This window comes from Carlito syrichta, unplaced genomic scaffold, assembly GCF_000164805.1.
Source record: "Carlito syrichta isolate Samal-C Ts95f unplaced genomic scaffold, Tarsius_syrichta-2.0.1 Scaffold315168, whole genome shotgun sequence".
Taxonomy (NCBI): domain Eukaryota; kingdom Metazoa; phylum Chordata; class Mammalia; order Primates; family Tarsiidae; genus Carlito; species Carlito syrichta.
The window spans coordinates 191,628-215,765 of NW_007259264.1; the positions used below are offsets into that span (position 1 = coordinate 191,628).

Here is a 24,138-nt window from a genome sequence, read left to right on the forward strand (position 1 = left end):
TTGGGAAAACGGAGCCAGAGAAGTTGGGCGCCTGGTCCCGGATCGTCTCGGGCCCCGGACCTCGCATTACCCTGCCCCGCGACACCGACCTCACCTGTAGTCGCCCCTGCTTCTCTGCGCGGGAGCCAGAGCAGCTCCTCGACTCCTCCATCCCAAAGCGACAGTGCCCAGGGGAAGGTGACGTCGTCCTTCCAGCCAATCAGAGCGCGCAAACCGGGCGTCCCTGAATCGATTGACTTGAATGTTGGCCAATGGCTGTTGCAAACAAGCTGTCAAGGGTTTTCCCGTCCCCTTCTCCTATACACCAATGGGAAACGAGTCCGTGGGAGTGTCCCGCCCTGGGACCAGAGCCATGGACCAATAGAAATTGGCAGTTTAGTGGTGGCGCGGCGGGCTATGGGTGGAGTCTCCCCGGGGCCTGGACGGAAGCCGGGCGGGATCAGCTCGCGTCAAGCGCCTGGCTCATGGCTGCGTGGTGTCTGGGAGGCCGCCTTGGCCTGCGCGAGTGCTTCGGCACCGCCAGGCTCCTGCGTCCCCGTTTCCAGAGCCGTGGCCCTCAGGGCGTGGAAAACGGGGACAGGTGAGTGCCCAGCTGGGACGGGGGTAACCGCCAAAGTCGTGCCGTCGTCCCATGGGTGTGTCGCACCTCGTGAGGTCACCGCGGCCACCGCCAGGTGACATCCCGCCTCTGTCCTGACGCCACCGTGGGCAGCGTGGGCGCCAGAGGCCAGCATGTCTTGGCACAGCCCCGCGAAGTCCTGCTGTCACCAGTCAGGGCAGGGCATGCCCCGTGTGGGCCAGGAGGGCCCTCAACTCGGACTTGGACTCCTCTCCGAAGCAGCTGACACTCCAAGACGCAGACACCCCAGCAAGACTTAAGGATGGCCTTCGTCATAGGCCTTGACAGACCTCAGACCCTGTAGAACACCATGCACTGATAATGCATTAATACAGTTCACAGATCCAGTCATTTAACCTTTGAATAACTTTGTCACGGCACCCTTTAATTGTGAGCCATTTATATTAATTGTAATAGAAATGGATACATTGTTGTTGAAAATGCCTGTTTCTGAGCCCCGTTTTGGCAGTTCTTCATTTCTGAGTATACTTGAAGCCTCGTAGAATGGAAGTGGCCCAGGGTTCTTTTCCTCCAAGAGGCCCTGACTTGGTAGAGTCGAGATCAGATAGGATAAGAGGTTACAGTTTGTGCTAGTTGGACTAGGACAGTCTTGGACATGAATCCCAGCCCTGCCTCTTCCTTCCTGGGTGACCTAGAAAGGTGAGTCTCATTCTGAGCTACAGTTTTCTCAACAGCAGAGTGAAGGTAATAGGTGATGCTTATCTTTAAGGCTGGAGAAAGATACCAAGAATAATTCTAGAAGGCAATGCCTGTAATCCACTTAGCACAGTGCAGGGACTATGGGAAGTGACCAGTCAATCCTTTCAGCAAATATTTATTGAGCATCTACATGAAGCAGTGCACTATATCAGCGACTGTACATATATCAGTGTGGGCAAGACAGAGCTTGCCCACAAAGCGCCTGCAACTAAAGGGACATAGAGGATAGATGTCAATAAGAACTTGCCATCTAAGTAGTGGGGAGTCCACGCTGCCTCTGAGGTTATAAGCAGCAAGCTGGGGGACCCCCTGAAGGAGGTGACCCTCTGTGTAAGCCATCCCATCCCCACTCACCACCTCTTGATGTGTGTTTCTCCTTAGGCTACAGCCTTCCTCGAAGATACCCAAAATCCCCAAGATTTACACCAAAACAGGAGACAAAGGTAGGGACAGGTAAAAACAAACAAATACATATGGCAGGCACCATTTTAACGTTCTTCTAAATTCTTTGTAATTACAGACGTGATTACAGAATGGCCTTGTTTGGCCTTGATCCATCACAGTCATGAAGTGGCTCAGCTGATGGCATTCTGTAAAATGGCCTGTGTCCAGCAGAATATCACAGTCTACCTGACAGTACCTGGCCAGTCCTTCCTGTTAGGTGGCAGTCTTCCCTTTCTGAGGGGGTGGGGGAGAAAGGCAGGGACTGAGACCTAGGTGGAGGGCCAGAGGGCTTTGATTTCATGTAAAATACAGGGGGTGCCAAAAGTATGTACACACATTTTAAGAGATGTTATCTATGTATTTTCAAAGTTGAATTAAATTACAGTAACAATGTGTAGTATGACATTCGCTCAACTGTGTTCCCGCCATTTTCTTTGTCGTGCGTGTCACATGGTGACACTAGCATTTGTTTGATTAACAACATCTTTTGAGTGAACGTCACACTTAAAATGTATATTCATTTTGGCACCCCCATATAATGTGCTCACATACATTTTATTTCTTTAGCAGGACAGTTAGTGTGTTATTTTTAAGTTTAAAATAAAAGGACATCAGGAAAAAAGTGAAGATAGGGGTTACCCTTGGAGGGTAGCAACTGGAAAGGGGCACTTGGGGGCCTTCTGGGATGCTTGTGCAATTGCTTTCTCGAGCTGGGTACTGATCACAGAGGTCTATTCAATTAAGAGTAGTTCTACTTGCGCATGTATGATTTCAGCACTTTTCTGTGTATATGCCATGCTTCAAGTTGAAAGGTTTTTAAAAAAAACCCAGCATATTAGGAAAATCTTATTTTGGATAGCTAAACATTTTTTCACAGGATTTTCTAGCACCTTTACAGGAGAAAGGAGGTCCAAAGATGACCAAGTGTTTGAAGCCGTGGGAACTACAGATGAATTAAGTTCAGCTATTGGGTAAGGGAAATGGGCTTGACCTTGAGGTTGAGTTGGAACTGGGCATTAGTGAATATAACCAATGTGAAGCTCTCATGGGACTGGGTGGCTACTCTGGGGCTGTCAACCCTTGCTGAACTTGCCTCAGCCTTGAAGCACGGGCTGGGCAGCTCCACAAGGCTGCCGGGCTGCGGACACCTTTCCCACCTGGCCCTGCCTGCTTCTGCACCGGCCTCCATCCCGTGCCATATGGAGCTGCCTTCCCCTCCATCCCTGGCTCCCCCACTTCTCAGGTGAGCCTGGGTGTGTCACTGAGGTCCGTACATTAAGTGAAAGAGGTGAGTTGGTGCACCAAATGCAGTCCCTTTTGTGAATGTTGTTTTTTGGATAAGCTAAAGTTTGGAAGGTTGACCTGGGTGGGCCAGGTCATGCTGAGGTAACAAACACCCTAAACCCTTGTGACTTGTCACACCAGACAGGCCTTCTGTGTCAGGCCTGTCACCGAGTAGGTGTGTTTCTGCTCCATATGACCTTCACTCTGGGACATAGGCTGGTGGGACCACCTCTGTCTGGGATGATGCCAGTCATTTTGGTGGAGGGAAAAGAGGTCATGGTGAAGCTCACGCTGACTCTTAGGGGAGTGATGCCTCCCATGTACTCACATTTCATTGGCCAGAGCCAATCACATGCATGTGTGTGACATCAACGGGGTGGGAGGAGCAGCAAATATCCAGAGAACAAGAGCACAGTCCACCACACTCCGCAAGCTGATAACTGTGAGCTTGGCAGTCTCCTGCTGGATCCCAAGAGCTGACCCCATGGCTCTGAGCCTATGGGTGGGTAGGAATCAGACGGACCTGGGTTCAAATTCTGCACCTCTGCTGACTGTCTCTGGGACTTCCGACAAATCACCTGACCGTTCTGAGCCTCAATTTACTCTTGTGTCAAGTGATCATAGTAGTACTATCCATTTCACTGTGTTCTGGTGAGGATTAAATGAGATAGTTCCATGTTTCACCCTGACAGCATCACTTCCTCCAGGAAGCCCTCTCTGCCCTGTAGCTGAGGCCAGGCCAGGCTGCTGTTGCCCTTCCTTCGGAGCCCTGACCTGGCTTGAAGCTCTACATTCAGTAACGTGAAGTCTGATTTACACACCCCTTACCTGTGGGGCAGAGCCTGCATCAACTTCTGTCCTCACCATGTCACCTGGACCTGGCCAGAGCAGGTGTTCACCAGGGAACTATTGACTAGAAATACAATGTGCGTGAGGAAAGGCATTCGGAGAAACAAATGCCCCACCCACACAGAAGGTTATAATGTTCTTAATGACAGCAGAAACATGACATGGCTCTTATGGCTGAGTTAGCTGAATGGCACCTGAGAAGCTGTTGTCTTACAGTGAGACGGAGGCTGGGAAAGTTATGCTGGAGGCACATTTGTTTCCTTTCTCTTCACAGGTTTGCCATGGAACTAATTGAGGAAAAAGGCCACCCGTTTGCAGAAGAGCTTCAGAAAGTGAGTAGCGGGGTCTCACCCAAGCTGGGATTTTCCGCCCCTGAGCCCTGGTGGCCAGGACTGGATGCATCATTCGGCCGTCCCTCCTTCTGTGCCACCTGGGGGCGGTCACTCTCCCTCTGTGAGCCTCCTCTGTGAAATGAGGACATCCAGAGGTGACGCTGCCTCCCAGGAGAGTGGTGAGGACTGCACCAAGTGAGGGGAGTATGAAGTGCAGCCATCCTCAGCCCAGGGCCATTCTGCCCCAGGGCATAGTGGGCATGTCTGGAGACATGTTTGATGTCACACCTGGGGGTGGCAGTACCCCTTGCATCTGGTGGGTGGAGACCAGGGTCGTGGCCCCCTCAACCAGGAAGGACCCCGGGCACAGTGGTCATAGCACCAGCTCACGACGCCCTGTGGAGAGCCTCGGCTTGTGCCCACACGGAGCGCGGCTGAGGAGGCCCAGCTGCAGTTAGCCCGGCCGGAGGACCCTAAAGACTCCCCCTGAGTCTTTAAAAACTGATGCCTGAGGGTCAGCACCTGGCCACTTGTCCTCCAGCCCAGCCTGGCTGCTCAAGCTCCTGGAAGCAGCCAGAGGGGAGTGAGTGGGGCCACCACAGGCTCCGACTGCAGAAGGATGGGCAGCCTCGGCTGCCAGAACCTGTGAACAAGCTGGTGCCTGTGTGTCGGAGGATGGCTTCCAACCTTGCAAGGCCTGTGCACATCATCTGTGGTCTCGTCTGTGTTCTGAGCGGGTTCGCAGGGGGAAAGGGCACACAGCCAGGGCCCTGAGCTGTGTCTGGGGCAGTGTGCTTTCCCTGCTTTAAGAGGGACTCCTGCCCAGCCTTCAGAGTCCCCTCTGCAGTATGACTTCCTCCAGGAAACCCTTTCTGCCCTGTAGCCGAGGCCAGGCCAGGCTGCTGTTGCTCTTCCTTTGAAGCCCTGACCTCACTTGCAGCCGTTCAGTAGCATGATGTCTGATTCCCACCCCCTCACCTGTGGCCCTTGGGTTGTGGTTTCCACGTCACCTCCTTCGGTCCTTCCCTGGCACCTGCCTCCAGCTGGTTAGGCACCACTTCTGCATTTCCACACCCTCCTACCACAGGCATCAAAAGGAGTGTTCACCTGTCCCTTGTCTCCTGTCTGCTCCCTACCTGCCCCAGGAGAGCAAGGGCTGTATCTGTTTCACCTGGGGCCCAGCCTGACCCAGGAGGTATTCATGGGACCTTCAGATGAGGCCAAGCAGCGGTCATGGCTCTCCGTGCATTACCCCATTTGACCTTCACAGAAACCTGACAGGTGGAGGTTAACACCCATACTTCATAGGGAGCAAAATGGAATGGAGACCCAGAAAGACTGGCTCCCCCATCCCCACAGCCAGGCACAGAGGAGCTGGGATCTCATTCCCAAACCAGCACCGACTCTCCCCAACCCCTGGGTAAGCGCTGCAGTGGCCACCCAAGGGGACAGTGTTCCTGTTCCCCCTTCACTGTGAGGTGACTTGTCCAACCTCTGCAGGCCAGATGGGCGGGCAGCCTCTGCTCCCCTCCACGTGGCCTACCCCTCGCATGCTGTCACAGTGTCTTATCAAAGGTCACAGGTCACAGAGCTCCACCCTCCCTGCCATCTGCCATCCAGCTCAAGCAGACCCTGGCCAGGCACAAACTCAGGGTTTCTGTTAGCAGGGAGCCTGTTGGCCATTTGTCACCCAGGGACCTGACGCCCTTTCAGCAGACCTCAAGAGGCCCCTCCATTCCCAGAAACACACTCCTCACCTTGGTGAGCACAGGCCTTCCCAACTAGGCTTCTGCTCCACCGATGACCTCCGCCGAGCTCTTATTCTTGGTCATTTGGAAAACACTGTTGCAGTCCATCTCTTGGCCCCACTCACAGGCTGTCAAGTGTGGAGAAACAAAAACCTCACAGGGCACAGTAGACACGGATCAGAGACCAGAGTTCCCTCCTGACCATCCGTGGGCACCTGAAACTTCTCTTCTGCCTATCCCAATTGTCCCCTTGGGAGCCTTTTTCTCCCCTAGACACCAAAAGGGCTGCACCAGGTCTTCCCTCAGCAGGTCTGGGTGTCCGGCGAAGACATTGTGCTGAAGCTTCAGGCTGTGTTTGCCTTTATTATTTATTTTATTTTACTTTGTTTATTTAGAGGCAGGGTCTCACACTGTCGCCCAGGCTGGAGTGCAGTGGCATGATCATAACTCATTGTAACCTCAAACTCCTGTGCTCAAGGGATCCTCCCTTCTCAGCCTCCAGATTAGCAGATACTACAGGCAGAGTTTGCCCTTAACTGTCAGCTAATACAATGCCTGGCAGCATCAGCCAAGCTGGCCCTCGCAGACTTCTCAAGAGTGTTAGGTGTGGCCTCCATGTTGTCTTTGCCTGGCTAGCCACGGAGAGGTCTTGACTCATACTTTCCATTGCTTCCCAGATCCAGCGTATGCTGCAGGACGTTGGCTCCGCCCTGGCGACACCACGCTCCTCGGCCAGGGAGACCCACTTAAGTAATTCCAACCTGCTGTGGGTGTGCAGAGGGCCCTGGGGTCAGGGGACTCTCCTGGGTGTCACCATGTGGGAACCAGCCCCGCAGGGACCCACACGCCATCAGCTTCGCATAGCCCCCGGGAGGGAAGATACCTTCTGTGCTGGTGGGAGCAGTCTTGGGGACCCCTAGGCAGAAGGGAGTGGGGTGGTTCCCTCATGGTGCGGCAGGTGTGGCCCCATGCCGCTTTTTCTGCCCCTTGACTCCTCAGAGCACACGGCATTCGAGGCGGGGTCCATTCTGGAGCTGGAGCGGTGGATCGACATGTATGCCAGCCAGCTGCCCCCACTCACGGCCTTCATTCTGCCTGTAGGTGCCCAGTGGGTCACTGGGGGACGGCGGCTGTGGGCCAGGGCAGTGACAGGAATGCACGGGCTCTGACAAAACCCCTCTCATTAGCTTGCTACGGTGATGGAATCCATTCCTCAGTCTCCCAAGTCCCTCCCAGTCCTCACAACTCCCTCGCCAGCCCTGCCCACCTTGGAGGGGTGCTCGGCGGGTGTCCCTGGCAGGGCTCCTGGAGGCAGAACACTGGCCGGCAGGGTAGGGCGGATGTTGGAGGAGCTTCTGCCTGCCGGACACACCTCCCAGCCTTGCCACAGCTGATGCGATGCCCGCTATCTCCTTTCAGTCGGGAGGCAAGAGCAGCTGCGCGCTACACTTCTGTCGCACTGTGTGCCGCCGGGCTGAGAGACGGTAAGGGGCCTCCTCGCAGTGGCTGGAGCCAGGCACGGGAGGGCCAGCCCTGGGCCACTGGCCACTCATTTGTAGACCCTGCCCGGGCCCCTTCCTGCTCCAGGTAGGGACTGGGACACGCTATTTCCTGTCCCCAGTGTCCTGTGCTGCCCAGCAGAGGCGATACCCGACCAAGTGAACTAAAGATGATGCACTGGCACGGTATTCATAGGCCCAGAGGGCTCTGCCTTTATTCTGAGCACAGCAGGAAGCCACTGGGTTCTAGGCCATCTGGGGGTTGTGTGAAAGGACCCTGCTGGCTGCTGGGTGCAGAAGGGCCCAGAGGGGGCTGCGTGGCTGTGGGGGCTAGAGGGATACGGCCCACAGACCAGCCACCTGCTGCCTGGCCCTCCCTCAAGTCAGCATGGGGAAGAGGAGGGCTGGCCCCAAAGCTACTGACACAGGCTTTTCAAGGAAGATTCAGAAGAGTAGCTGCAGTCTCCACCTCCACCCCTCACATGCCAGGCTTCCTGCCAGCTTTACAGTGAAACAGAAGTCAAGCCCCACTTCAGTCAGTAGCCAGGGCTGTGCCAGATACTTTGTGTTCATAACTTCATCGATTCCTCACTGATAACCCTGGGAGAGAGATAATGGCAGCCCCTACTTTATAGGAGTCAGAGACTTGGGGCTCTGGGAGGTGGCGTTGTGGCCAGGGCCACCCAATCAGGAGTCCTGGTTTGAGCCCAGGTCTGTCTGGCCCAAACCCTAAGCTCTCCACAGCCCCACACCACAGGTTTTGTCCTTCATGAGAGGCTCTGGAGCCCAGATAGTTCCCAAGGGATCCTGGGTGACAGAAAGTGCTCTGACTTCCAATGAAAAAGCATCATTTGTACAAAGCCATCTACATCAGCAGTGCTTATCATAGCAAAAAATTAGAAACAACCCAGAGGACCCACTGGGAGGAATGGCTGAGCAGGTGCTAGGTCCTCAGGACCCCAGGCAGTCTCCCAGCTGCAACGGTGACAAGAGCACAGGCCATTGGGAGGGGGAGGTGTGGGGCACTCGGGGGGAGAAGCTCTTTGCTGGGCATGTGGCCCTGCAGAGGCAGCACAGGGCTACACAGGCCTGGACGTACAGCCTGCTGGGCCAGCTGTGCAGTCCTGATGGGGACGGGAACCCCAAGGTGGCTGTTGGGGAGAGGCCCTCCCAGCAAGGGTAGCACAGCAGAGGTGAGATGCATGGAAGGCAGCAAGCCCCCCCATGTCATCAGCGTCCGACAGATGGCAGCCCGCCATTTCAGAAATCTGCACATAGAATGGCACAGGTACCAGGGAACTCGGATTCCCATGGAATTGAGAGCTTGATTTGCTCAGACCTTTTTCTCCCCTGTGAAGTCACGCTAAGTCATAACTTAGGACAGGCCTACAGTGTAGGCCTTTGGGAACTGGGGGTCCGCCTTCCCCTTCCTTTGAAGACTAGAGGCTGACTGCCCTGCCTCACCTAGAGAGGACCCCAGGCCCAGTGGCACAAAGGCTGGGATGTGACACATCCCTCCCCTCGACTCCCTGCCATCTCACCCAGAGCAGGCCTCTGCCCCTCAGCTTTGTTCATACCCCAACACTTTCCTCAAGGGACCCTTTGAGGACACTGCCCGTGGCTCTCCTGAGTCTTGGAGGGAAGTGGGAAAGGACTCAGTGTTGCAGAGAAGATGGATCAAGTGGCCCCTCCTGGTCAGGCCCCCGTGTGAGGCACCCAAGGAAAGGGGCTGGGTAGCCTGTTTGAGCCCACCAGTGATGGCTCCTCCCTCTCTGTTGCCTGCTGTCTGCAGGTCAGGCTGCGCAGCAGGTGGAAGTGCTGTCAGGTCAGGCCCCAGGCCCAAGTGTGTATCTTGTCACGCGGCATGACTCTGTGCTCCTCCCTTTCCAGCGTGGTACCTCTTGTCCAGACGGGAGAGACAGATGCAAACGTGGCCAAGTTCTTAAACAGGTACCAAGATGGAATGTGCGGTCTCTTCTGAAAAACTAGGCTTCTTTTGGGGAGCAACAGTGTGGCGGGCCTGAGGGGCAGTGCTCGCTCTCTGCTCAGTATTTGTGAGCGTCTGTTGTGTGCCAGGCACCCACCAGGCACAGGGAGGCAGTTGCGAACGAGACGAATCCTGTGTCCGTCTTAGTGAGGCTAAGATTTTGTTGGGAGAGGCTGCTAAAAACCAGGAAGAAAAACCTAAGTGCAGAGAGTTTGGAGAAAGAAGCAAGAGAGGAACTGGGTTCTAGTCACCAGAACACCCCAGGCCAGTGCTTCTCAACCAGGATATCCGTGATGTCCAGAGACCTCGTCAGGGTTCACAACTTGGGGAACAGGGGTGGGTGGGGGCCAGGGGTGCTGCTCAATATCCCACAATGCACAGGACAGCCCCGGCCACAGAAGTATCCAGAATGTCAGTGGTGCCAAGGTGGAGGACCCTGCCAAGGGCACCTCTGCTAAGGTGGCCTCAGTCCAGCAGTGTGAGCATCCCCTGGGTGGGGACCAGCCCTGCAGAATCAGCATCTGCACAGTCCTCCAGGTTCCCCCTGACTCGTCATTCAAGTGACGAGTCATTCAAGTGAGCCCTGGCCACTTGCAAGTAAGAAACCAGCTCAGAGAGGGGCCCACAGTCACCTGCCCCAAGGAGTAGGGTGGGAGCAACGGCCTTGTCCTGCAGGAATGGCTCCAGCCCTGGCACTGGAGTCAGAACCTGGGTGCTTGCAGAAACTGGCCTCAAGTGCCATCCATCAAGCCAACCCCCTGTCATCCCTGGGAGCATGTCATTTTTGTTTCTTCCTCAAGGCTGTTATGGGAACACCCCGTTAGCATTGCTCTCTCCTCTCAAGTCATTCTGTTTGCTTCTCTCTCTCTGCCCCTCCAGACTCAGTGATTATCTCTTCACATTAGCCAGATATGCAGCCATGAAGGAAGGGAAACAAGAAAAAATATACAAGAAAAAGGACCCACTGGACCGAGCCTGAAATACCCTGATATAACAGAAGGGCACTTGGTAAACCCCTCTGCGGTGCAGAGAGTTTACCTTTCCCCTGTCCTCGTCCTGAAGATCTCACCCAGAGCTGGACACGGGCCTCTGCACCTTAGCTTTGATCACACCCCTGCCACTTCCTTCAAGGGACCCTTTGAGGACACTGCTCTCGGCTCTCCTGGGTCTCAGAGGGAAGTGGGAAAGGAATCAGTGTTGCAGAAAAGGCGAATAGAGTGACTGCTGTGACGAGAAGGAGCCGTGCTGCAAAAAGAATAAAAGTGGGAAGGGTGTAAGTCGTGTGTGTATGTGTGTGTGTGCGCTTGCGTGTGTGTGTGTGTGTGTGTGTGTGTGTGTGTGTATGTGTGTGTGTGTGAGAGAGAGAGAGAGAGAGAGAGAAAGAGAAAGAGAGAGAGAGAGCACCTTCCCACTGCCAGCTCAGGTTGCTTGGTTTGTAATGGTACCAGAGGCCCTTGGAAATGTAATTGTGATTTACCTGTGCCAAAGGGGCTTTAAATGTCACATTTGTAAAGGAGAAAGCAGACAGGATTTGGAAGTTTAGTCACCTCCAAGCCACCTGTCATCGTCAAAGTGTGGGGCAGGATGGCTGCAGATTGACAGGTGAGGCTCAGAAACCCCGGCTTGGACTGAATTTGTGTGGCGGGGGCAGCTCAGGAGATCTCCTCTAAGGTGGGGAGACCCTGCAAGGCCAGCACCACCTTACAGGTGGCATTCCCTACCCGGGTGGGCAGTGTCGGGGCTCTGAAATGGAGCATATTCAGCTCAAGAAAATGAGTCTTCAGCGTCCAGCGAGGCGAACACTGACTGGACATATTTCTCTGATGCTGCACTTGGCTGGTTTATGCCTCTGAGATCGGTGCCATGGCTGTATTTTATTTCACTTGTCACCACTGCTCCCTCCTGCTATGAAGCGACACTGCCAGTGCCAGCTGTGTCCTTGGGAAAGGGGATATTGATGAAGGGAGGAGAGACAGCCCCAGCGCCTGAAGATTCCACGCTGCTCACTGCAGGAAACGACTTCGGAAGGGCAGGCTTCTGCTGCTGTCAGGGCCGCCAGGCTTGGGGACTCCATCCACCATCAGGTGCTGTCTGAACCCATTCCGCCCGGGGCCCACTCCAGGCTCAAGGAGGCTGGATGGCCGCCTTCCCTGCCAGCGAGTCAGCAAGCATCACGTTCCCTGTCGCATGCATGTTTCTGCCTGCCTTCCTGCCAGCTCACCTGCTGATTTTGCAGGAGGGGCAGGTACCTTGTGGCCCATGGTCTTTCTGCTGCAGCATGCTGTGGCAGCCCTTCTGAGCCTCAGGCAGAGTGGGTGGCTGAGACAACCGGGCATGAGTGTGTACCTTACAGGAAGTGGTCATGCCCAGGTCTCCCCACCCCAGGGTTAGCACCAGGTCTGGCACATGGATGTTCAGCGCTTGCAAACAGAACTGGAAATGGGACAAGTACGCGTGTTCAGGAGATGCTGTGGTATGCAGTCACAGGCCCCGCCAGGGTGGCGGGTGTCCCGAGAGCTGGCAGCAAATCGTTCTGTCTGCACCCAAGTCTTTCTGGAAGGGCACAATATGTGTAACAAAACAACATCCTACACTCCCGGCCCTGGGAGTAGCCTACAGAGAGGGCTCTTTGAGTAAGCACCACCTCCTAAAAGCGGCAGTCTTTGAAACAAGGTTGTTTGCCTGTTGCCAAGTCCTGTCCCCTTCTGTCCTCCCAGCAACAGCTGCTCAGGCCAGACGTTAACATCTGGGTTCTCAGGCCCTGGCCTCTAGCTTCCCTTTCAGCAGCAAGCACTTCCCTGAGAAACCACCAGTCCAAGGCAGACTTGACATCTCGGCAGGTGTTCACTCCTGTGCTGCCAACCTGGGAGAGAGGAGAAGGCTTGCTGTAGGTTATCTGAAACATTCTCTTCTTTTTTTGGAGACGTGGTCTTACTCTGTCACCCAGGCTGGAGCACACCGGTGCAGTCATAGCTCATTGCAGCCTCAGCCTCCTGGGCTCAGGCGAGCCTCCTGCCTCAGGTTCCCACATAGCTAGGACTACAGGTGCACACTACTACACGGGCTAATTAAGAAAAATTTTTTTTGTAGAGGTGGGGTCTTATTATGTTGCTCAGGCTGGTCTCAAACCCCTGGCCCCAAGTGATCGTCCTGCCATGGCCTCCCACAGTGCTGGGATTACAGGCATGAGCCACTGCACTCAGCCTCAGTTGCTCTTTTGCAGTGCCTTGTGGGCCCCATTCAGAGCCCGAGGCAAAAGGAAAGATGTGGTACCTCTCTATACAGCGATCAAATAGCCTCCCATATTTTGAACGAGGTGGGGAAATTGATAAAAGCTCTACAATCAAAAACCATGGCTGTACAACCCATGATCCCTTGTCAACCCTCACGAACTATCATTCCCACTGCCTAGTGATGCAGGGTCTCGAAACAAACAGCAATCTGTTTTTATTTAAAATTATGATGCCTTGCTTATCATAGATTTTTTCCCATAATCTGACCTTTGGGAATATTGCATGAAAATATTCCTTGATCCCCAAGTTTGTTGGCCCTTCTTACATTTTGTGCCCCTGAAAATGCCTCACTTGCCTTGCCCTAGTGTCAAAACCTGAGATGGGCGGATGGTTGGATTGTCCATCGCAAGAAGCCCACAGTAACAAAGACTCTGGCCCTCACCATAGAAGGGCTCGTACTCGAGTGCAGGGCCCTGAGCCAAGTGTTCCACAGCAGGACCTCACTTGAAGTTCACGGCAGCCCTGGAATGAGATTCCCAGTGCCCCACTTTACAGGTGAGGAGCCTGACGCTCAGAGAGGGGAACCAAGGGATCCCGATGAGTCAGGGCCGAGACAGGGGCCCAGGATGTGGCCTCGTGACTCCTTGCCCAGTGCTCCTCGCCTCCCACCCCACTGCCACTTGACAGTCATTTTAATCACAACCTGGGCTGCGGCGAACAATGCCAGGCACTAATAGATCCTGCTGTCTCATTTCTCAGCCTAGTTCCCTTAACTGATATTTCACAGCTATTGTTAATGTGCATTTTTCACTGAGTAATTTCCACAGTCTGAACTTGTAGCACATCCCAATGACAAACGTCCCTGGTTCTGAATCCCCCGTCAGCTACAATGTCACCCTGGTCTCCTCCTCGACACCTCCGACAGCCTGTTCAGTTTTATGAGTGCTCTGTCCCAGTGATCACCACTGAACCTTTAAGAATCCAGACGCATTTCAAGTTTAATTGAATAAAATTCTTTGTATAATAAATTCTGCACGAATGCAACATAAATCAGTGCCTGGAAGGATTTGCGGCTCATCCTCCCCTCTGATGGGGCCTGGGACTCTCTGGCAGTACTGGACCCAAGTGGCATAAGTTCCCCCTTGCTGTCCAGCTGGGGATGTGGCTTTAATTCACCTTGGCTTCCTTCCTCCCTCCCATCCTTCCTTTTCTTTCTGAGTCAGAGTCTTACTCTGTTGCCCAGGCTGGAGTGCAGCGACGTGATCACAGCTCCCCACAGCCTCAACCTCCTGAGTTCAAGTGATTCTTTCGCCTCAGCCTCCAAGTAGCTGGGATTATAGACGCATGCCACCACGCCCAGCTAATTTTTTGATGTTTTGTAGAGACAAGATCTTGCTGTGTTGCCCAGGCTGGGCCTTGGCCTATTTTCCTCTCTAACATCTTCGTGGAAGATGGTGCCTATGTCCAGGTAGGTTGGGAAGACCGAGGTATTTGGGGATGTCCCTGTTCTCTCCACGGCATCAGAAACTTCTCAGGCTGTGGTTTGTGACCTTTGCACTTCTGATGAAGGCTACACACACACACTCTCTAGGTAGATACACACACATGCTCACAGCTAGCACACGATCTTGGGAAGTTCACGCAAGCCCCGGTTAAGAGTCCCTGCCCTGAGAGACTCCGTCTCAGGAGCTGGGTAGGGATTACAACTCTGCCTTCCCAGCAGCCTCTCAGGTGCAGACAGCCCCAGCCCTAAAGTGTGAGAAGGAACCCCTGCAACTGGCGGAGACACTCGATGCTTGCAAGTCTGTGTGGGGCAGGGAAGGACTGTCAAACTCCTGGCTTGATTGGCCCCAGGCAGACTCACATTCAAGACCAGCTCTGCCGCTCCCTAGCTTTGTGACTCTGGGCAAGTCATCCCATTTCCCTCAGACTTGCTCCTTCATCTATAAATGGGAACCATAATATTTGCCCCACAGGCTCATCAGAAGAGTTTAACACTGGGCATGGTGGCTCACGCCTGTAATCCCACCACTTTGGGAGGCCAAGGTGAGAGGATTGCCTGAGCCCATGGGTTTGTGACCAGCCTGGGCAACTTGGCAAGACCTCATCTCTACAATAAATAAAAAAATTAGCTGGGCATGGTGGCATGTGCCTGTAGTTCCAGCTATTTGGAAGGTGGAGGCAGAAGGATCACTGAGCCCAGCAGGTCGAGGCTGTGGTGTCCATGAGCATGCCACTGCACTCCAGCCTAGGCAATAGAGTGAGACTCCAACTCAAACAAACAAACAACAACAACAACAACAAAATAAAAACAGGCAACTACTTGGGAGGCTGAGGTGGAAGAATTGTCTGAGCCCCAGAATTCAAGGCTGCGGTAAGCCATGATCCTGCTACTATACTCCAGCGTGGGTGACAGAGTGAGACCCTAATTCAAAATAATAATAATAATAATAATACCAATCCCCAAGGGTTCAGGGAGTAAATCCACAGGCCTGGCACATGGTAGTAGCTAAAAAAAAAAGTGACTGTTGTGGAGTCATATTTGACCCTTTCAAAACACCTTCTAGTAGCTCAGACCCCTCTTGCAGCACCTCTGGACTTGCTGAGTGGGTGGAGGAGACCAAGTGGCCTCCGGGACCATGGTGCTAGAGTGAAAGGGAAAGCGACTCGCAGAATAATGGGAGCCGAATGAGATCTCAGCGATCATTGTCCCCATTTTATGGATGAGGAAACTGAGTCCGGGAGAGGAGAATTTAAATAAATATTAACAAGGACCACAAATTGAGCACTGATTACCTCCAGGCATCTTGTTAAGAACCTATGTTCTATGTTCATTTAATCATCTCAACAGCCCATGAATGTGGGGTTATTAATATTATCATCTCTAACTTACAGGTGAGGAAACTGAGGTCCAGAGAGAAGCTCTTTCCTGGCAGTCACACAGCTGTGGGAGGTGGAGCCGGGTTTGAATCACAGCTCTGCACCCAAGCACCACAACGAGTGTTTACTCAGCCTTTAGCTACGTGCTCAGGGTGAAATGCCAGGGTTTTTATGTGTGTTTCTATTTCTTGGACCCTCCAAGGTAGGTACAGGTATCCTCCTCAGCTCACAGGTGAGGAAACTGAGGCTCAAGGGGTGCAGTCTCTTGTCCAAAGTCACCCAGTGTTCCCTGGGGGCGATGGTGCTGGTTGTCATGAGACCGTTATAAACGGCTGACATTGACTGCGTCTTCTCATCACAGCCAACCTTGAGAGCACCCCTCTGCACCGCGCACATGCCCACAACAGCCCCATTTAGTGGATATCAGTGTCTGCTTCCCAGACTCAGAAACAGAGGCCCAGGGAGACGGTACCTTGGCCAGTGTCGGGCGGCGAGGAAGAGGCCAGACTTGGATTTGAACTTGAGCCTGCCCACCTCCAGCATGTTCCCTGTGGGCAGCAGCAGAGCCAGGACAAGGACTCTGCTCTCCAGAGTGCTGTGGGGGTGGCCATCTGGGCACTGCTGGCCATGAGGGTGTGATGACAGATCAGCGGGCAAGGCTTCTTCTCTAGGAGAAAGGCAGGAAAAAACCCAAAGCCCGGGAGGACCTGGTTGCCTTGGTGTAAGTGGCCTCCACAGACGGGTGAGGAGCAGGCGCCAGCCCAGTGACACAGGTGAAGGCACCTGGAGAACAGACTAAACACGTGGCACAGAGGTGTCCTGCCGACACGGGGTCTGGGGTTGCAAGGTGACCTCCTCCCCTGGCAGCCCCATATGACTGACTCCCAGCAGACACCCCCAGGGTGCCAGCCCCTCAGCCCTTGTCGCTGGCCATCTGCAGTGCCCACGTCCCCTCCCTGGCCAGCAGGTGCCTTTATTTACGATCACCTTGGAAGGGTCGAGCAGACATATGTTGCTAAGGGTCGTTTATTCTTGTTTAGAAAATTTATGGCTTCACCTCGATTACACACTGTCAAAACAGAAAGGATTGGCCCCAAAGTCTCTTGCCGCATGACTGCCTCAGACGTACGTACATCTGTTAACTCCGTAGGAGCTGTAGAGGGAAATAAGGTTCACTATAACTCAAACGCTCACCGGCCCACCACGAGGTGCGAGCGGCAGGCCTTGAGAGAAGGTGTCCAAGTGCTCACGAGAGGAGGGTGGTAGTAGGACTCCTGGGCGGCCGTGCCCAGAGGCCTTGGACCCTGCCCTGGCTGGCTATGCACGTTCTCGAGGTACTTGACTGGGGGTGGGGGGAGAAGGAGCTCTGTGTCTGTGGCCCTTGGGCGTCCAGCTGCAGGATCCCAGCAGCTGGAGAGGGCCTGGAGCCTGTGGCTCTCCACCTGCCAATGTCAGAGGGGAAAGAAACATCGACTCGCCACCGCTGCGGGGTGGAGATGGGCAGGAACTTCCAGGAGGGTCGTTTGACAACACACCTGAGAGTCCTAGGAATGTGTGAGCCTTACCGTGTTGGAATTCCAGATCTGAGGGTGTTCCTGAAGGAGAGATTCACCAGTGGAGCCGTGAGGGCTTTTTTCAGCACAGTGTTGCTCCTGACAGTGAAATGGGATGCCCAAAAATGGGGAGTTAGATAATTAAATAAGTAAACTATTTAACAGAAAGGGCTATAAGAAATACCATGAAGCTGGCCGGGGGTGGTGGCTCACACCTATAATCCCGGCACTTTGGGAGGCCAAGGCGAGAGGATTGCCTGAGTCCAGGGGTTTGAGACCAGCCTGGGCAACTTGGTGAGACCTCATCTCTACAATAAATCAAAAAATTTGCTGGGTATGGTGGCATGTGCCTGTAGTTCCAGCAACTTGGAAGGCTGAGGTGGAGGAATGCCCGAGCCCAGCAGGTCGAGGCTGTGGTAGTTGTGAGCATGCCCCTGCACTCCAGCCTGGGAAACAGAGGGAGAGACTCCAACCTGAAAGAGAGAGAGAGAGAGAGAGAGAGAGAGGAAGAAAGAGAAAGAAAGAAAGAAAGAAAGAAAGAAAGAAAGAAAGAAAGAAAGAAAGACCATGAAGCCACTGGAAATCATGTGCCTATGTATTTATTTCTGTGAAAAAAAGTTCATTCTTATTAAGTAAAAAAAATCCAATCTACAGAATGCAATATACAGAATGATTCAAATCCTGTAAAAGAAATATACATCATAGGAGAAATATAAGGATTCATTCCATATGCCAGTAATACTTGTCTACAAGTGGTGGGATTATGAGTGACTTTAATGTTCACTTTTGTTTGTCTGGATTTTCTAATATTTCTACAATGAGTTTGGATTGGGTTTGACAAAGGCTTACTTGTATAACATACATGAGTGAAAAAAAGAAACTGACAACTGGTTTCTCGGCCTGTAATAAATCACTTACCTTCCCTGGGGATGACTGGAGATAGGAGAGAAGCCCCTTGGAGGATGATACCCTCTCCTTGCCTTCTTCCACCACCCATGGGGAGGGTGCCCTCCGTAGCCAAAGCCACCAGCCCCTCCGATGTTGAGAAACCTGGAGAATATGCCCTGTGTTCAGGGCCAGCTGGCTGTATGGAGTCCATCCTGGATGCAGACGCTTGGCTTCCATTCTAGGGAACAGAAGAGGGAAGAAAAACGATCCTGGCTCCAAGAAGGACCCCCGAAGAGATAACCGCATCGGCTTTTCACACACTGTAAGGATATGGGCATCCCTTTCTCCTTGCTGGCTGCTGCGTCTTAACCCCATGCAGGGCTTGAGAGTAGACAAAGAACTTTCGTATTTGTTACCCATATAGATTTTCAATCTGGATTATTACCCAAACTTTCCCTGGACAAGCTGGCACTCCAGCAGGTAGAGTTAATAAGCCCCATGTGCCCCAGTCAGCTAGTGGCAAAACTGACTCTCAATCCAAGCCTTTGGTATCAAATGCAGTTTCCTTTCTCCTCTGTTCTGCTGAGTGTAGGGAAAGGCTTACACTAGGGTGGGAAAGTGATTGATTTGAGGGCTGTGCTGAGGCCAGATTCAGCAGGAAGGAGCTTGGTAATCCATTACTAATGTCTGCTGTGGCCTGTGATAGAGGCAGTGGGACAAGGGGCATGCACTTGACATTTCTGAATTCCTAGGTCAGTGCCCACAAGGCTCTCAAAGGGTGGGGGCTTCAGAGGCAGCTGTGGTCTCCAGGTTGCCTGAGAGTAGTCAGGCTGTCCCTTAAACTAGCCCTGAAAGCGGCTGTCACTGCCCACAGCTCCCCAAGAGCACAAACCAGCATGAGGGAATTTCTCAGAGCTTTGAGGTGACACATCAGGGCCATAGATCTCTGAGAACCAAATGCTTATAAATCTAACTAATTCATCAGCCCTGACGAGCTCACCATCACAATTCAGACTTTAATTCATTTTGCATTAAAGCACACAAAGTTAAGATTAAAGCCGGTGAGAAATGTGGCACCCTCACCTCCAGCTGGGACCGCAGCACTGGGCACCTCCTTCCTCCAGCTGCCTGTCTCTCATTCCCTGGGTGCTGGTCCCAGCTGTGTGAGGGGCCGGTTCCAGCTCCCCTCCCCTGAGGTGGTTGCAGACATTTAGTTCAGGGGTACATTTGGGGGCTTATGGTTTAAAGGGCCCTCCAGCCAAAACCCACCAAAGACACACGCGTAGTTGAATGAAGTCAGATTTATTATTGTCTTGTTGCAATGAGAGAACAGGCATGCCATGGGGGACCTTGGGGGTGCCTCAGGAAGGGAGGATTTGAAAAGACTTATGGGACTTTGGCTTGTGTCGGAAGGTTTAGGGAGGGTTCAAGGAAGCAGGGCTTGGCTTGGGTTGGGCGCCATCAGGAAGCAGGGCTATTGCTTGGGTATCAATTGAGTATTGTCTTAAATCTCACCTAGAGGAGGGAGGAATGAACACAGCTGACATGCTAATGAATACACTGCAGGGCCAGGTGGGCAGAGCGCTCAGCCTCAAAGAGCTGGCAGTTAGTTCAGGTGACCTGCTTTGCGTGGACACGCACGCACACAGGCACACACACTCTGGCCGTGACGGGGACTTAGTGGACTGGAGCTCGGCATGCGTCACCTCACCTGATCCCAGCAACCCTATGAGGGAACGTGACCATCTGCATTTTGTGGGCTTGGAGAGGTTAAGAGACTTGTCCGGGCCCCCATGAGGCAGTGGCAAAAGGCTGGATTTGAATTCAAGTCTGATTCCAGAGCCTGAATCGTCACCTCTGTCTTGGGGCCAGCATGGACAGGAAGGCTCTTGTGGTTGTTTGCTGTTTGGGGACCCGTTGTACAATGGCCTCCATTTCCTGTTGAAGACTGACTTTTCCCACAGGGGTTCAGTCTCCACAGGGCTGTCATATTTTTTTTTTTTTTTGAGTTGGAGTCTCACTCTTTCGCCCAGACTGGAGTGCAGTGGCCGCTCTCGGCCACCACAGCCTCAACCTGCTGAGCTCCGGCGATCCTTCTGCCTCAGCCTTCCAAGTAGCCGGAATTACAGGCATGCACTACCACGCCTGGCTGATTTTTTAATTTATTGTAGAGATGAGGTCTCTCTGCCCAGGTGGGTCTCGAACCCTCATCTCAGCCTCCCAAAGGTGCAGGATTACAGGCTGAGCCACCGAGCCCGGCTTGGCTGTCTTATTTTTGACACACCAGAAATCATCTTACTGGTTTCATGTTTGGTGTTTCTCTCTCTCCCTCTCCAAATAAACAGAACCCATGTCTAGAACACTGTGTGGCACACAGCACATGCCAACAATGTTTATTGGATGAATATGAAAGAATGACCCCAAGTGCCTCCCAGCCTACTTTCTGAATTTTCTCTAGACTTTCCTGAAGACTCCTATGCGCATTGAACACAGACACGTTAGGGTGCAGCTTATCTTTCCTGCCTACGGCGTCCTGAGGAGACCTGGCTCAGGGTCTGCTACTGCCCAGGGCCACTAAGCTGCCCTGGCTCCCATTCTGCCCATGGCCTGGGCCTCCAGCCCCAGGTCCTTTTCCAAGGGAGGGAGCGCGAGCTTCTTGCAGCTCAAGAAGCCTGGTGGATGGAGACCACCCGCGGAGGCTTGGAGCAGGGCACTTTCCAACCATCCAGCTTCGTAGTATGGATACCTGCCAGGACAAGCCACCTGATTTGTTCACCGGGAGCCTGTCACAGCAAACCAAGAGGGAAGACTGAGGAACTGCCCCCCTGCTGCAGAAGCTGTGCACATCCACTGTCCTTACCAAGACGTTCTGAGAGTCCAGGTTGGGTGCCGGACTCTGCCTCAGCTGTTGAGGAGAGACTGTAGCCCATCAGGGCAAGTGTGGTGACCTGGGGAGGTTCCTGAAATTCCTCCAGCTTCCGTCTCCCTGGGGGGCTTCCACAGGGTGGATGGGGGTTAGCACAGCAGAACAGGTCTTGCTCAGCACAGCCCCAAATCCAGCTCTGCCTTTTGCCGTGTAACTGGGGACCAGCTGCTGTGCTGCAGCCTGTCACCGCTGCTGGATATGTAGGAGTTGGGGAGACCAGTACTCTGGGGTCCTCTGCATGTCCTTTAAAATGCTGGGCAACATGGTTGGTTCCATGTTTTTACGATTGTGAATAGAGCTGCAACAAACATACATGTGCAGGTATCTTTTTCGTAGAATAATTTGAGTTCCTTCGGGTATATTCCCAAAAGGGGAATTGCAGGGTCATATGGAAGGTCAATTTCTAGTTCTTTCAGAAATTGCCACACTGTCTTCCAAAGAGGTTGCCCTAGTTTGCATTCTCACCAGCAATGTAGATGTGTTCCTTTTTCTCCACATTCTCACCAGCATCTGTTGTTTGGTTTATTAATGATGGTCATTCTTACAGGGGTTAGGTGGTATCTCAATGTGCTTTGATTTGCATTTCTCTGATGATGAGTGAGGCTGAGCACTTTTTCATGTGTCTGTTGGCTGGTACGTATACACAATGGAATATTATGCAGCCATAAAGAAGGACAAATATATGGACTTTGCAGCAAATTGGATGGATATGGAGTCAATCATAGTGATTTATCACAGAAACAAAGAACTGAGTTCCATATGTTCTCACTCATAAGGTGAGCTTGAACAATTATAATGCTATAAGAAAGCGATTGGAAAACTTGGGGTGGGGGTGGGACTGACAGTTGAGGGAAACCTCTAGGGAGGGAGGGGCATACCTCATCAACAAGGGTACCTGCATGATCAATGTTTGTATACCTAACCCTGAATTGTACCCCAAATCTTTATAATAAATAAATAAATAAAATAAAAATGCTATGGGAACCCAGAGTGACTTTGTCGGTTTTTAGCAGCCCCAGTGAGGGCCAAGCAGCAACACAGCAGGCTCTGGGGAAGGCACAGAACAGCCGCTGGTGCTTGGCTAAGCCAGCCATTGCCTAGAAGGTTCTCCCACCCTTCTTCTGCCCACTCAAACCAGGCGAGGGCTCTGGAGTGTGGCAGGCCGGGAGTTGAATCCTGGCTGGGCCATCTCCAGACTCTGGGACCTTGGGCATGGGATGACCATCTCCTAGTCTCAGTTTTCCCAGCTGTAATGTGGGCATCATGGTGGCATGGCACTAGACAGTGGGGACAGTGGTCACAGGATGTGATCATATATCTCTTTAGATTAGTTACAGTTCTTGCCTTACCAGACAGGAGCTCTGTGGGCAGGGATGGCGTCCACATTGTGTGTGGCTGTTCCCCAGCACCCAGCCCCTACCTGGACCCAGTCGCCCTCTGGGTCTGTTTGTTGGATGAACGAGTGTGAGCCTGTACTCCCTGGCAGGCTGGCTTAATGTGCTGGCTCCTGGCTGGGACAAGGGTCAGCTGCCTGGCCCATCTGCGAGGCTGATAAAGCCATCCAGCAGACTCCACGCCAAGTCCCTCACTGCCCCGCACAGGGTAATCTCCTTTCCCTGGACTGTGTCCCTAGTGGGGTAGGAGTAGGTCAAGGAGAGCCCATGAGGCCAGCCTTGTTGAAGAGCGGCCTATTCCACGGGGCCCTGGGCAAGCCGGGTTTTTGGCCCAGAGGGACACATGACCTCCAGGGCTCCCAATCCCAGTGAGGGAGCCTTCTGGGAGGCAGGAGGCAGTGTGGCCTAGCATATACTTCTGCCAGGGCCTCTGGCGATCAGAGAAGGCTTGGGTTCACTGCCCAGCTCCCCACTTCCTGGCCGCAGGTCCCTGGCAGGCCCACCTCGCCAAACCTCCCCTGTAAGGTGGGAGAATGCTGCCCCTTACAGGCAGGAGGATGTGAAATAACATGAGATCTTTTACTGACTGGGTCCCACTGACCAAGTTTATTTCTCAAAGCCTGTTGCCAAGGTCCCCAGCATCACAGAGACGCAGAGGCCAGCTGGGGTCTGCTTGGAAGAACATCCAATGTAATACTATAAGAAAATGACTGACGGTACTGGGAAACTATGGGGGGGAAAATGGGATTAACAGTAGCAAATATCCATCTGGGGACGGGGAAACACTGCTTATCAACAGGGTGCCTGAATGAAACGTAATTGTATACCTAACCCTTAACTGTACCCCACAACATCATAATAAAAAATATTGATTAAAAAAAAGGAAGAACACACAAATTTCTTATATGTGTCACGGCTTTGATGAACCACAGGATCTACGGCTGAGTCATTACCACATGTGCCTCAGGGGAAGCATCTGTGGTGACACCCAAGGGTCTTGATGTATCAAGTGCACTGAGGGACCGCATGGTGTGCTTGGACCAGAGGGCCTCAGTTTGGGGTGGGGATGCAGAGGCTGAGGGACGACTCACTCTGGCTTCACAGGGTGGCGCTGACTCATTTCTGCTGGAGTTGGACTAGACACCGCCAGGGCCGTTCGTGCTGAAGCGCCCTGAGTCTACCCACCCTCAGCATGAGGAAGGAGCCCGTCCCCTTCACCAGGTATCTTGAGCTCATGGCCCTCGGACATCCCAATCCACACCCATCCCCCAGCGATCGGCATGGCACCCCCACCCTGTCTTCTCTGTCTCCCTCCTAGTGTCATCCCTGGAAGCAGCATGAGCTGGGCAATGTCGCTCTATGGCCTGCTGGTGGCCACGGAAGGCCGTGCATCCCGCCAGGCACCCACACTTGGAGAACGAGAACTTCCAACCTGGGGAGGATGGCAGGGACCACGCTCGAGTCACTCTGCAGTATTGCTGGGCTGGCAGAACCAGCTCCCTCATTCTTAATGCCCAGAGCCTTGTGCAGCTGCTTCCTAGACATACCTTGTAGACAGGCTCAGCCTCTCAGTCGACATCCTCCAAGACAGAGGCTGAGGCAGCCCACAGGACCCTGACAAAATCGTGAGTGGTCTGTGTCTGTGTCTTAGGGGCGCCGCTGGGCTGATGTTGAGAGGTCCTCTGCAGCCCTCTTTGTTACCCTCTCTGGATATGTGACAGTTCTTCCTGTGTCCTTTTTTTTTTTTTGGAGTCAGTTGCTGAGTCTCACTCTGTAGGCCAG

The 24,138-nt window shown here is 53.2% G+C and overlaps 1 protein-coding gene across 1 annotated transcript; it reads left to right on the forward strand.

Annotated features, from left to right (window-relative positions):
* Positions 1 to 406: 406 nt before the first annotated feature.
* On the forward strand, positions 407 to 10,759 carry MMAB (methylmalonic aciduria (cobalamin deficiency) cblB type). Its single transcript, XM_008072426.1, has 9 exons — positions 407 to 580; positions 1,721 to 1,782; positions 2,661 to 2,754; positions 4,191 to 4,248; positions 6,674 to 6,746; positions 6,996 to 7,093; positions 7,416 to 7,480; positions 9,386 to 9,445; positions 10,362 to 10,759. The coding sequence occupies exons 1-9, from the start codon at positions 465 to 467 to the stop codon at positions 10,459 to 10,461; spliced, it is 726 nt and encodes a 241-aa protein (XP_008070617.1). The 5' UTR covers positions 407 to 464; the 3' UTR covers positions 10,462 to 10,759.
* Positions 10,760 to 24,138: the final 13,379 nt, after the last annotated feature.

What these genes read in the sequence shown, in the direction of transcription:
- MMAB (XM_008072426.1), top strand. Translation starts at nt 465, where the DNA reads ATGGCTGCGTGGTGTCTGGGAGGCCGCCTTGGCCTGCGCGAGTGCTTC. An exon ending in TTGCAGAAGAGCTTCAGAAA is followed by an intron (nt 4,249 to 6,673) that starts GTGAGTAGCGGG and finishes ATTGCTTCCCAG; the next exon opens with ATCCAGCGTATGCTGCAGGA. An exon ending in GTGGCCAAGTTCTTAAACAG is followed by an intron (nt 9,446 to 10,361) that starts GTACCAAGATGG and finishes CTGCCCCTCCAG; the next exon opens with ACTCAGTGATTATCTCTTCA.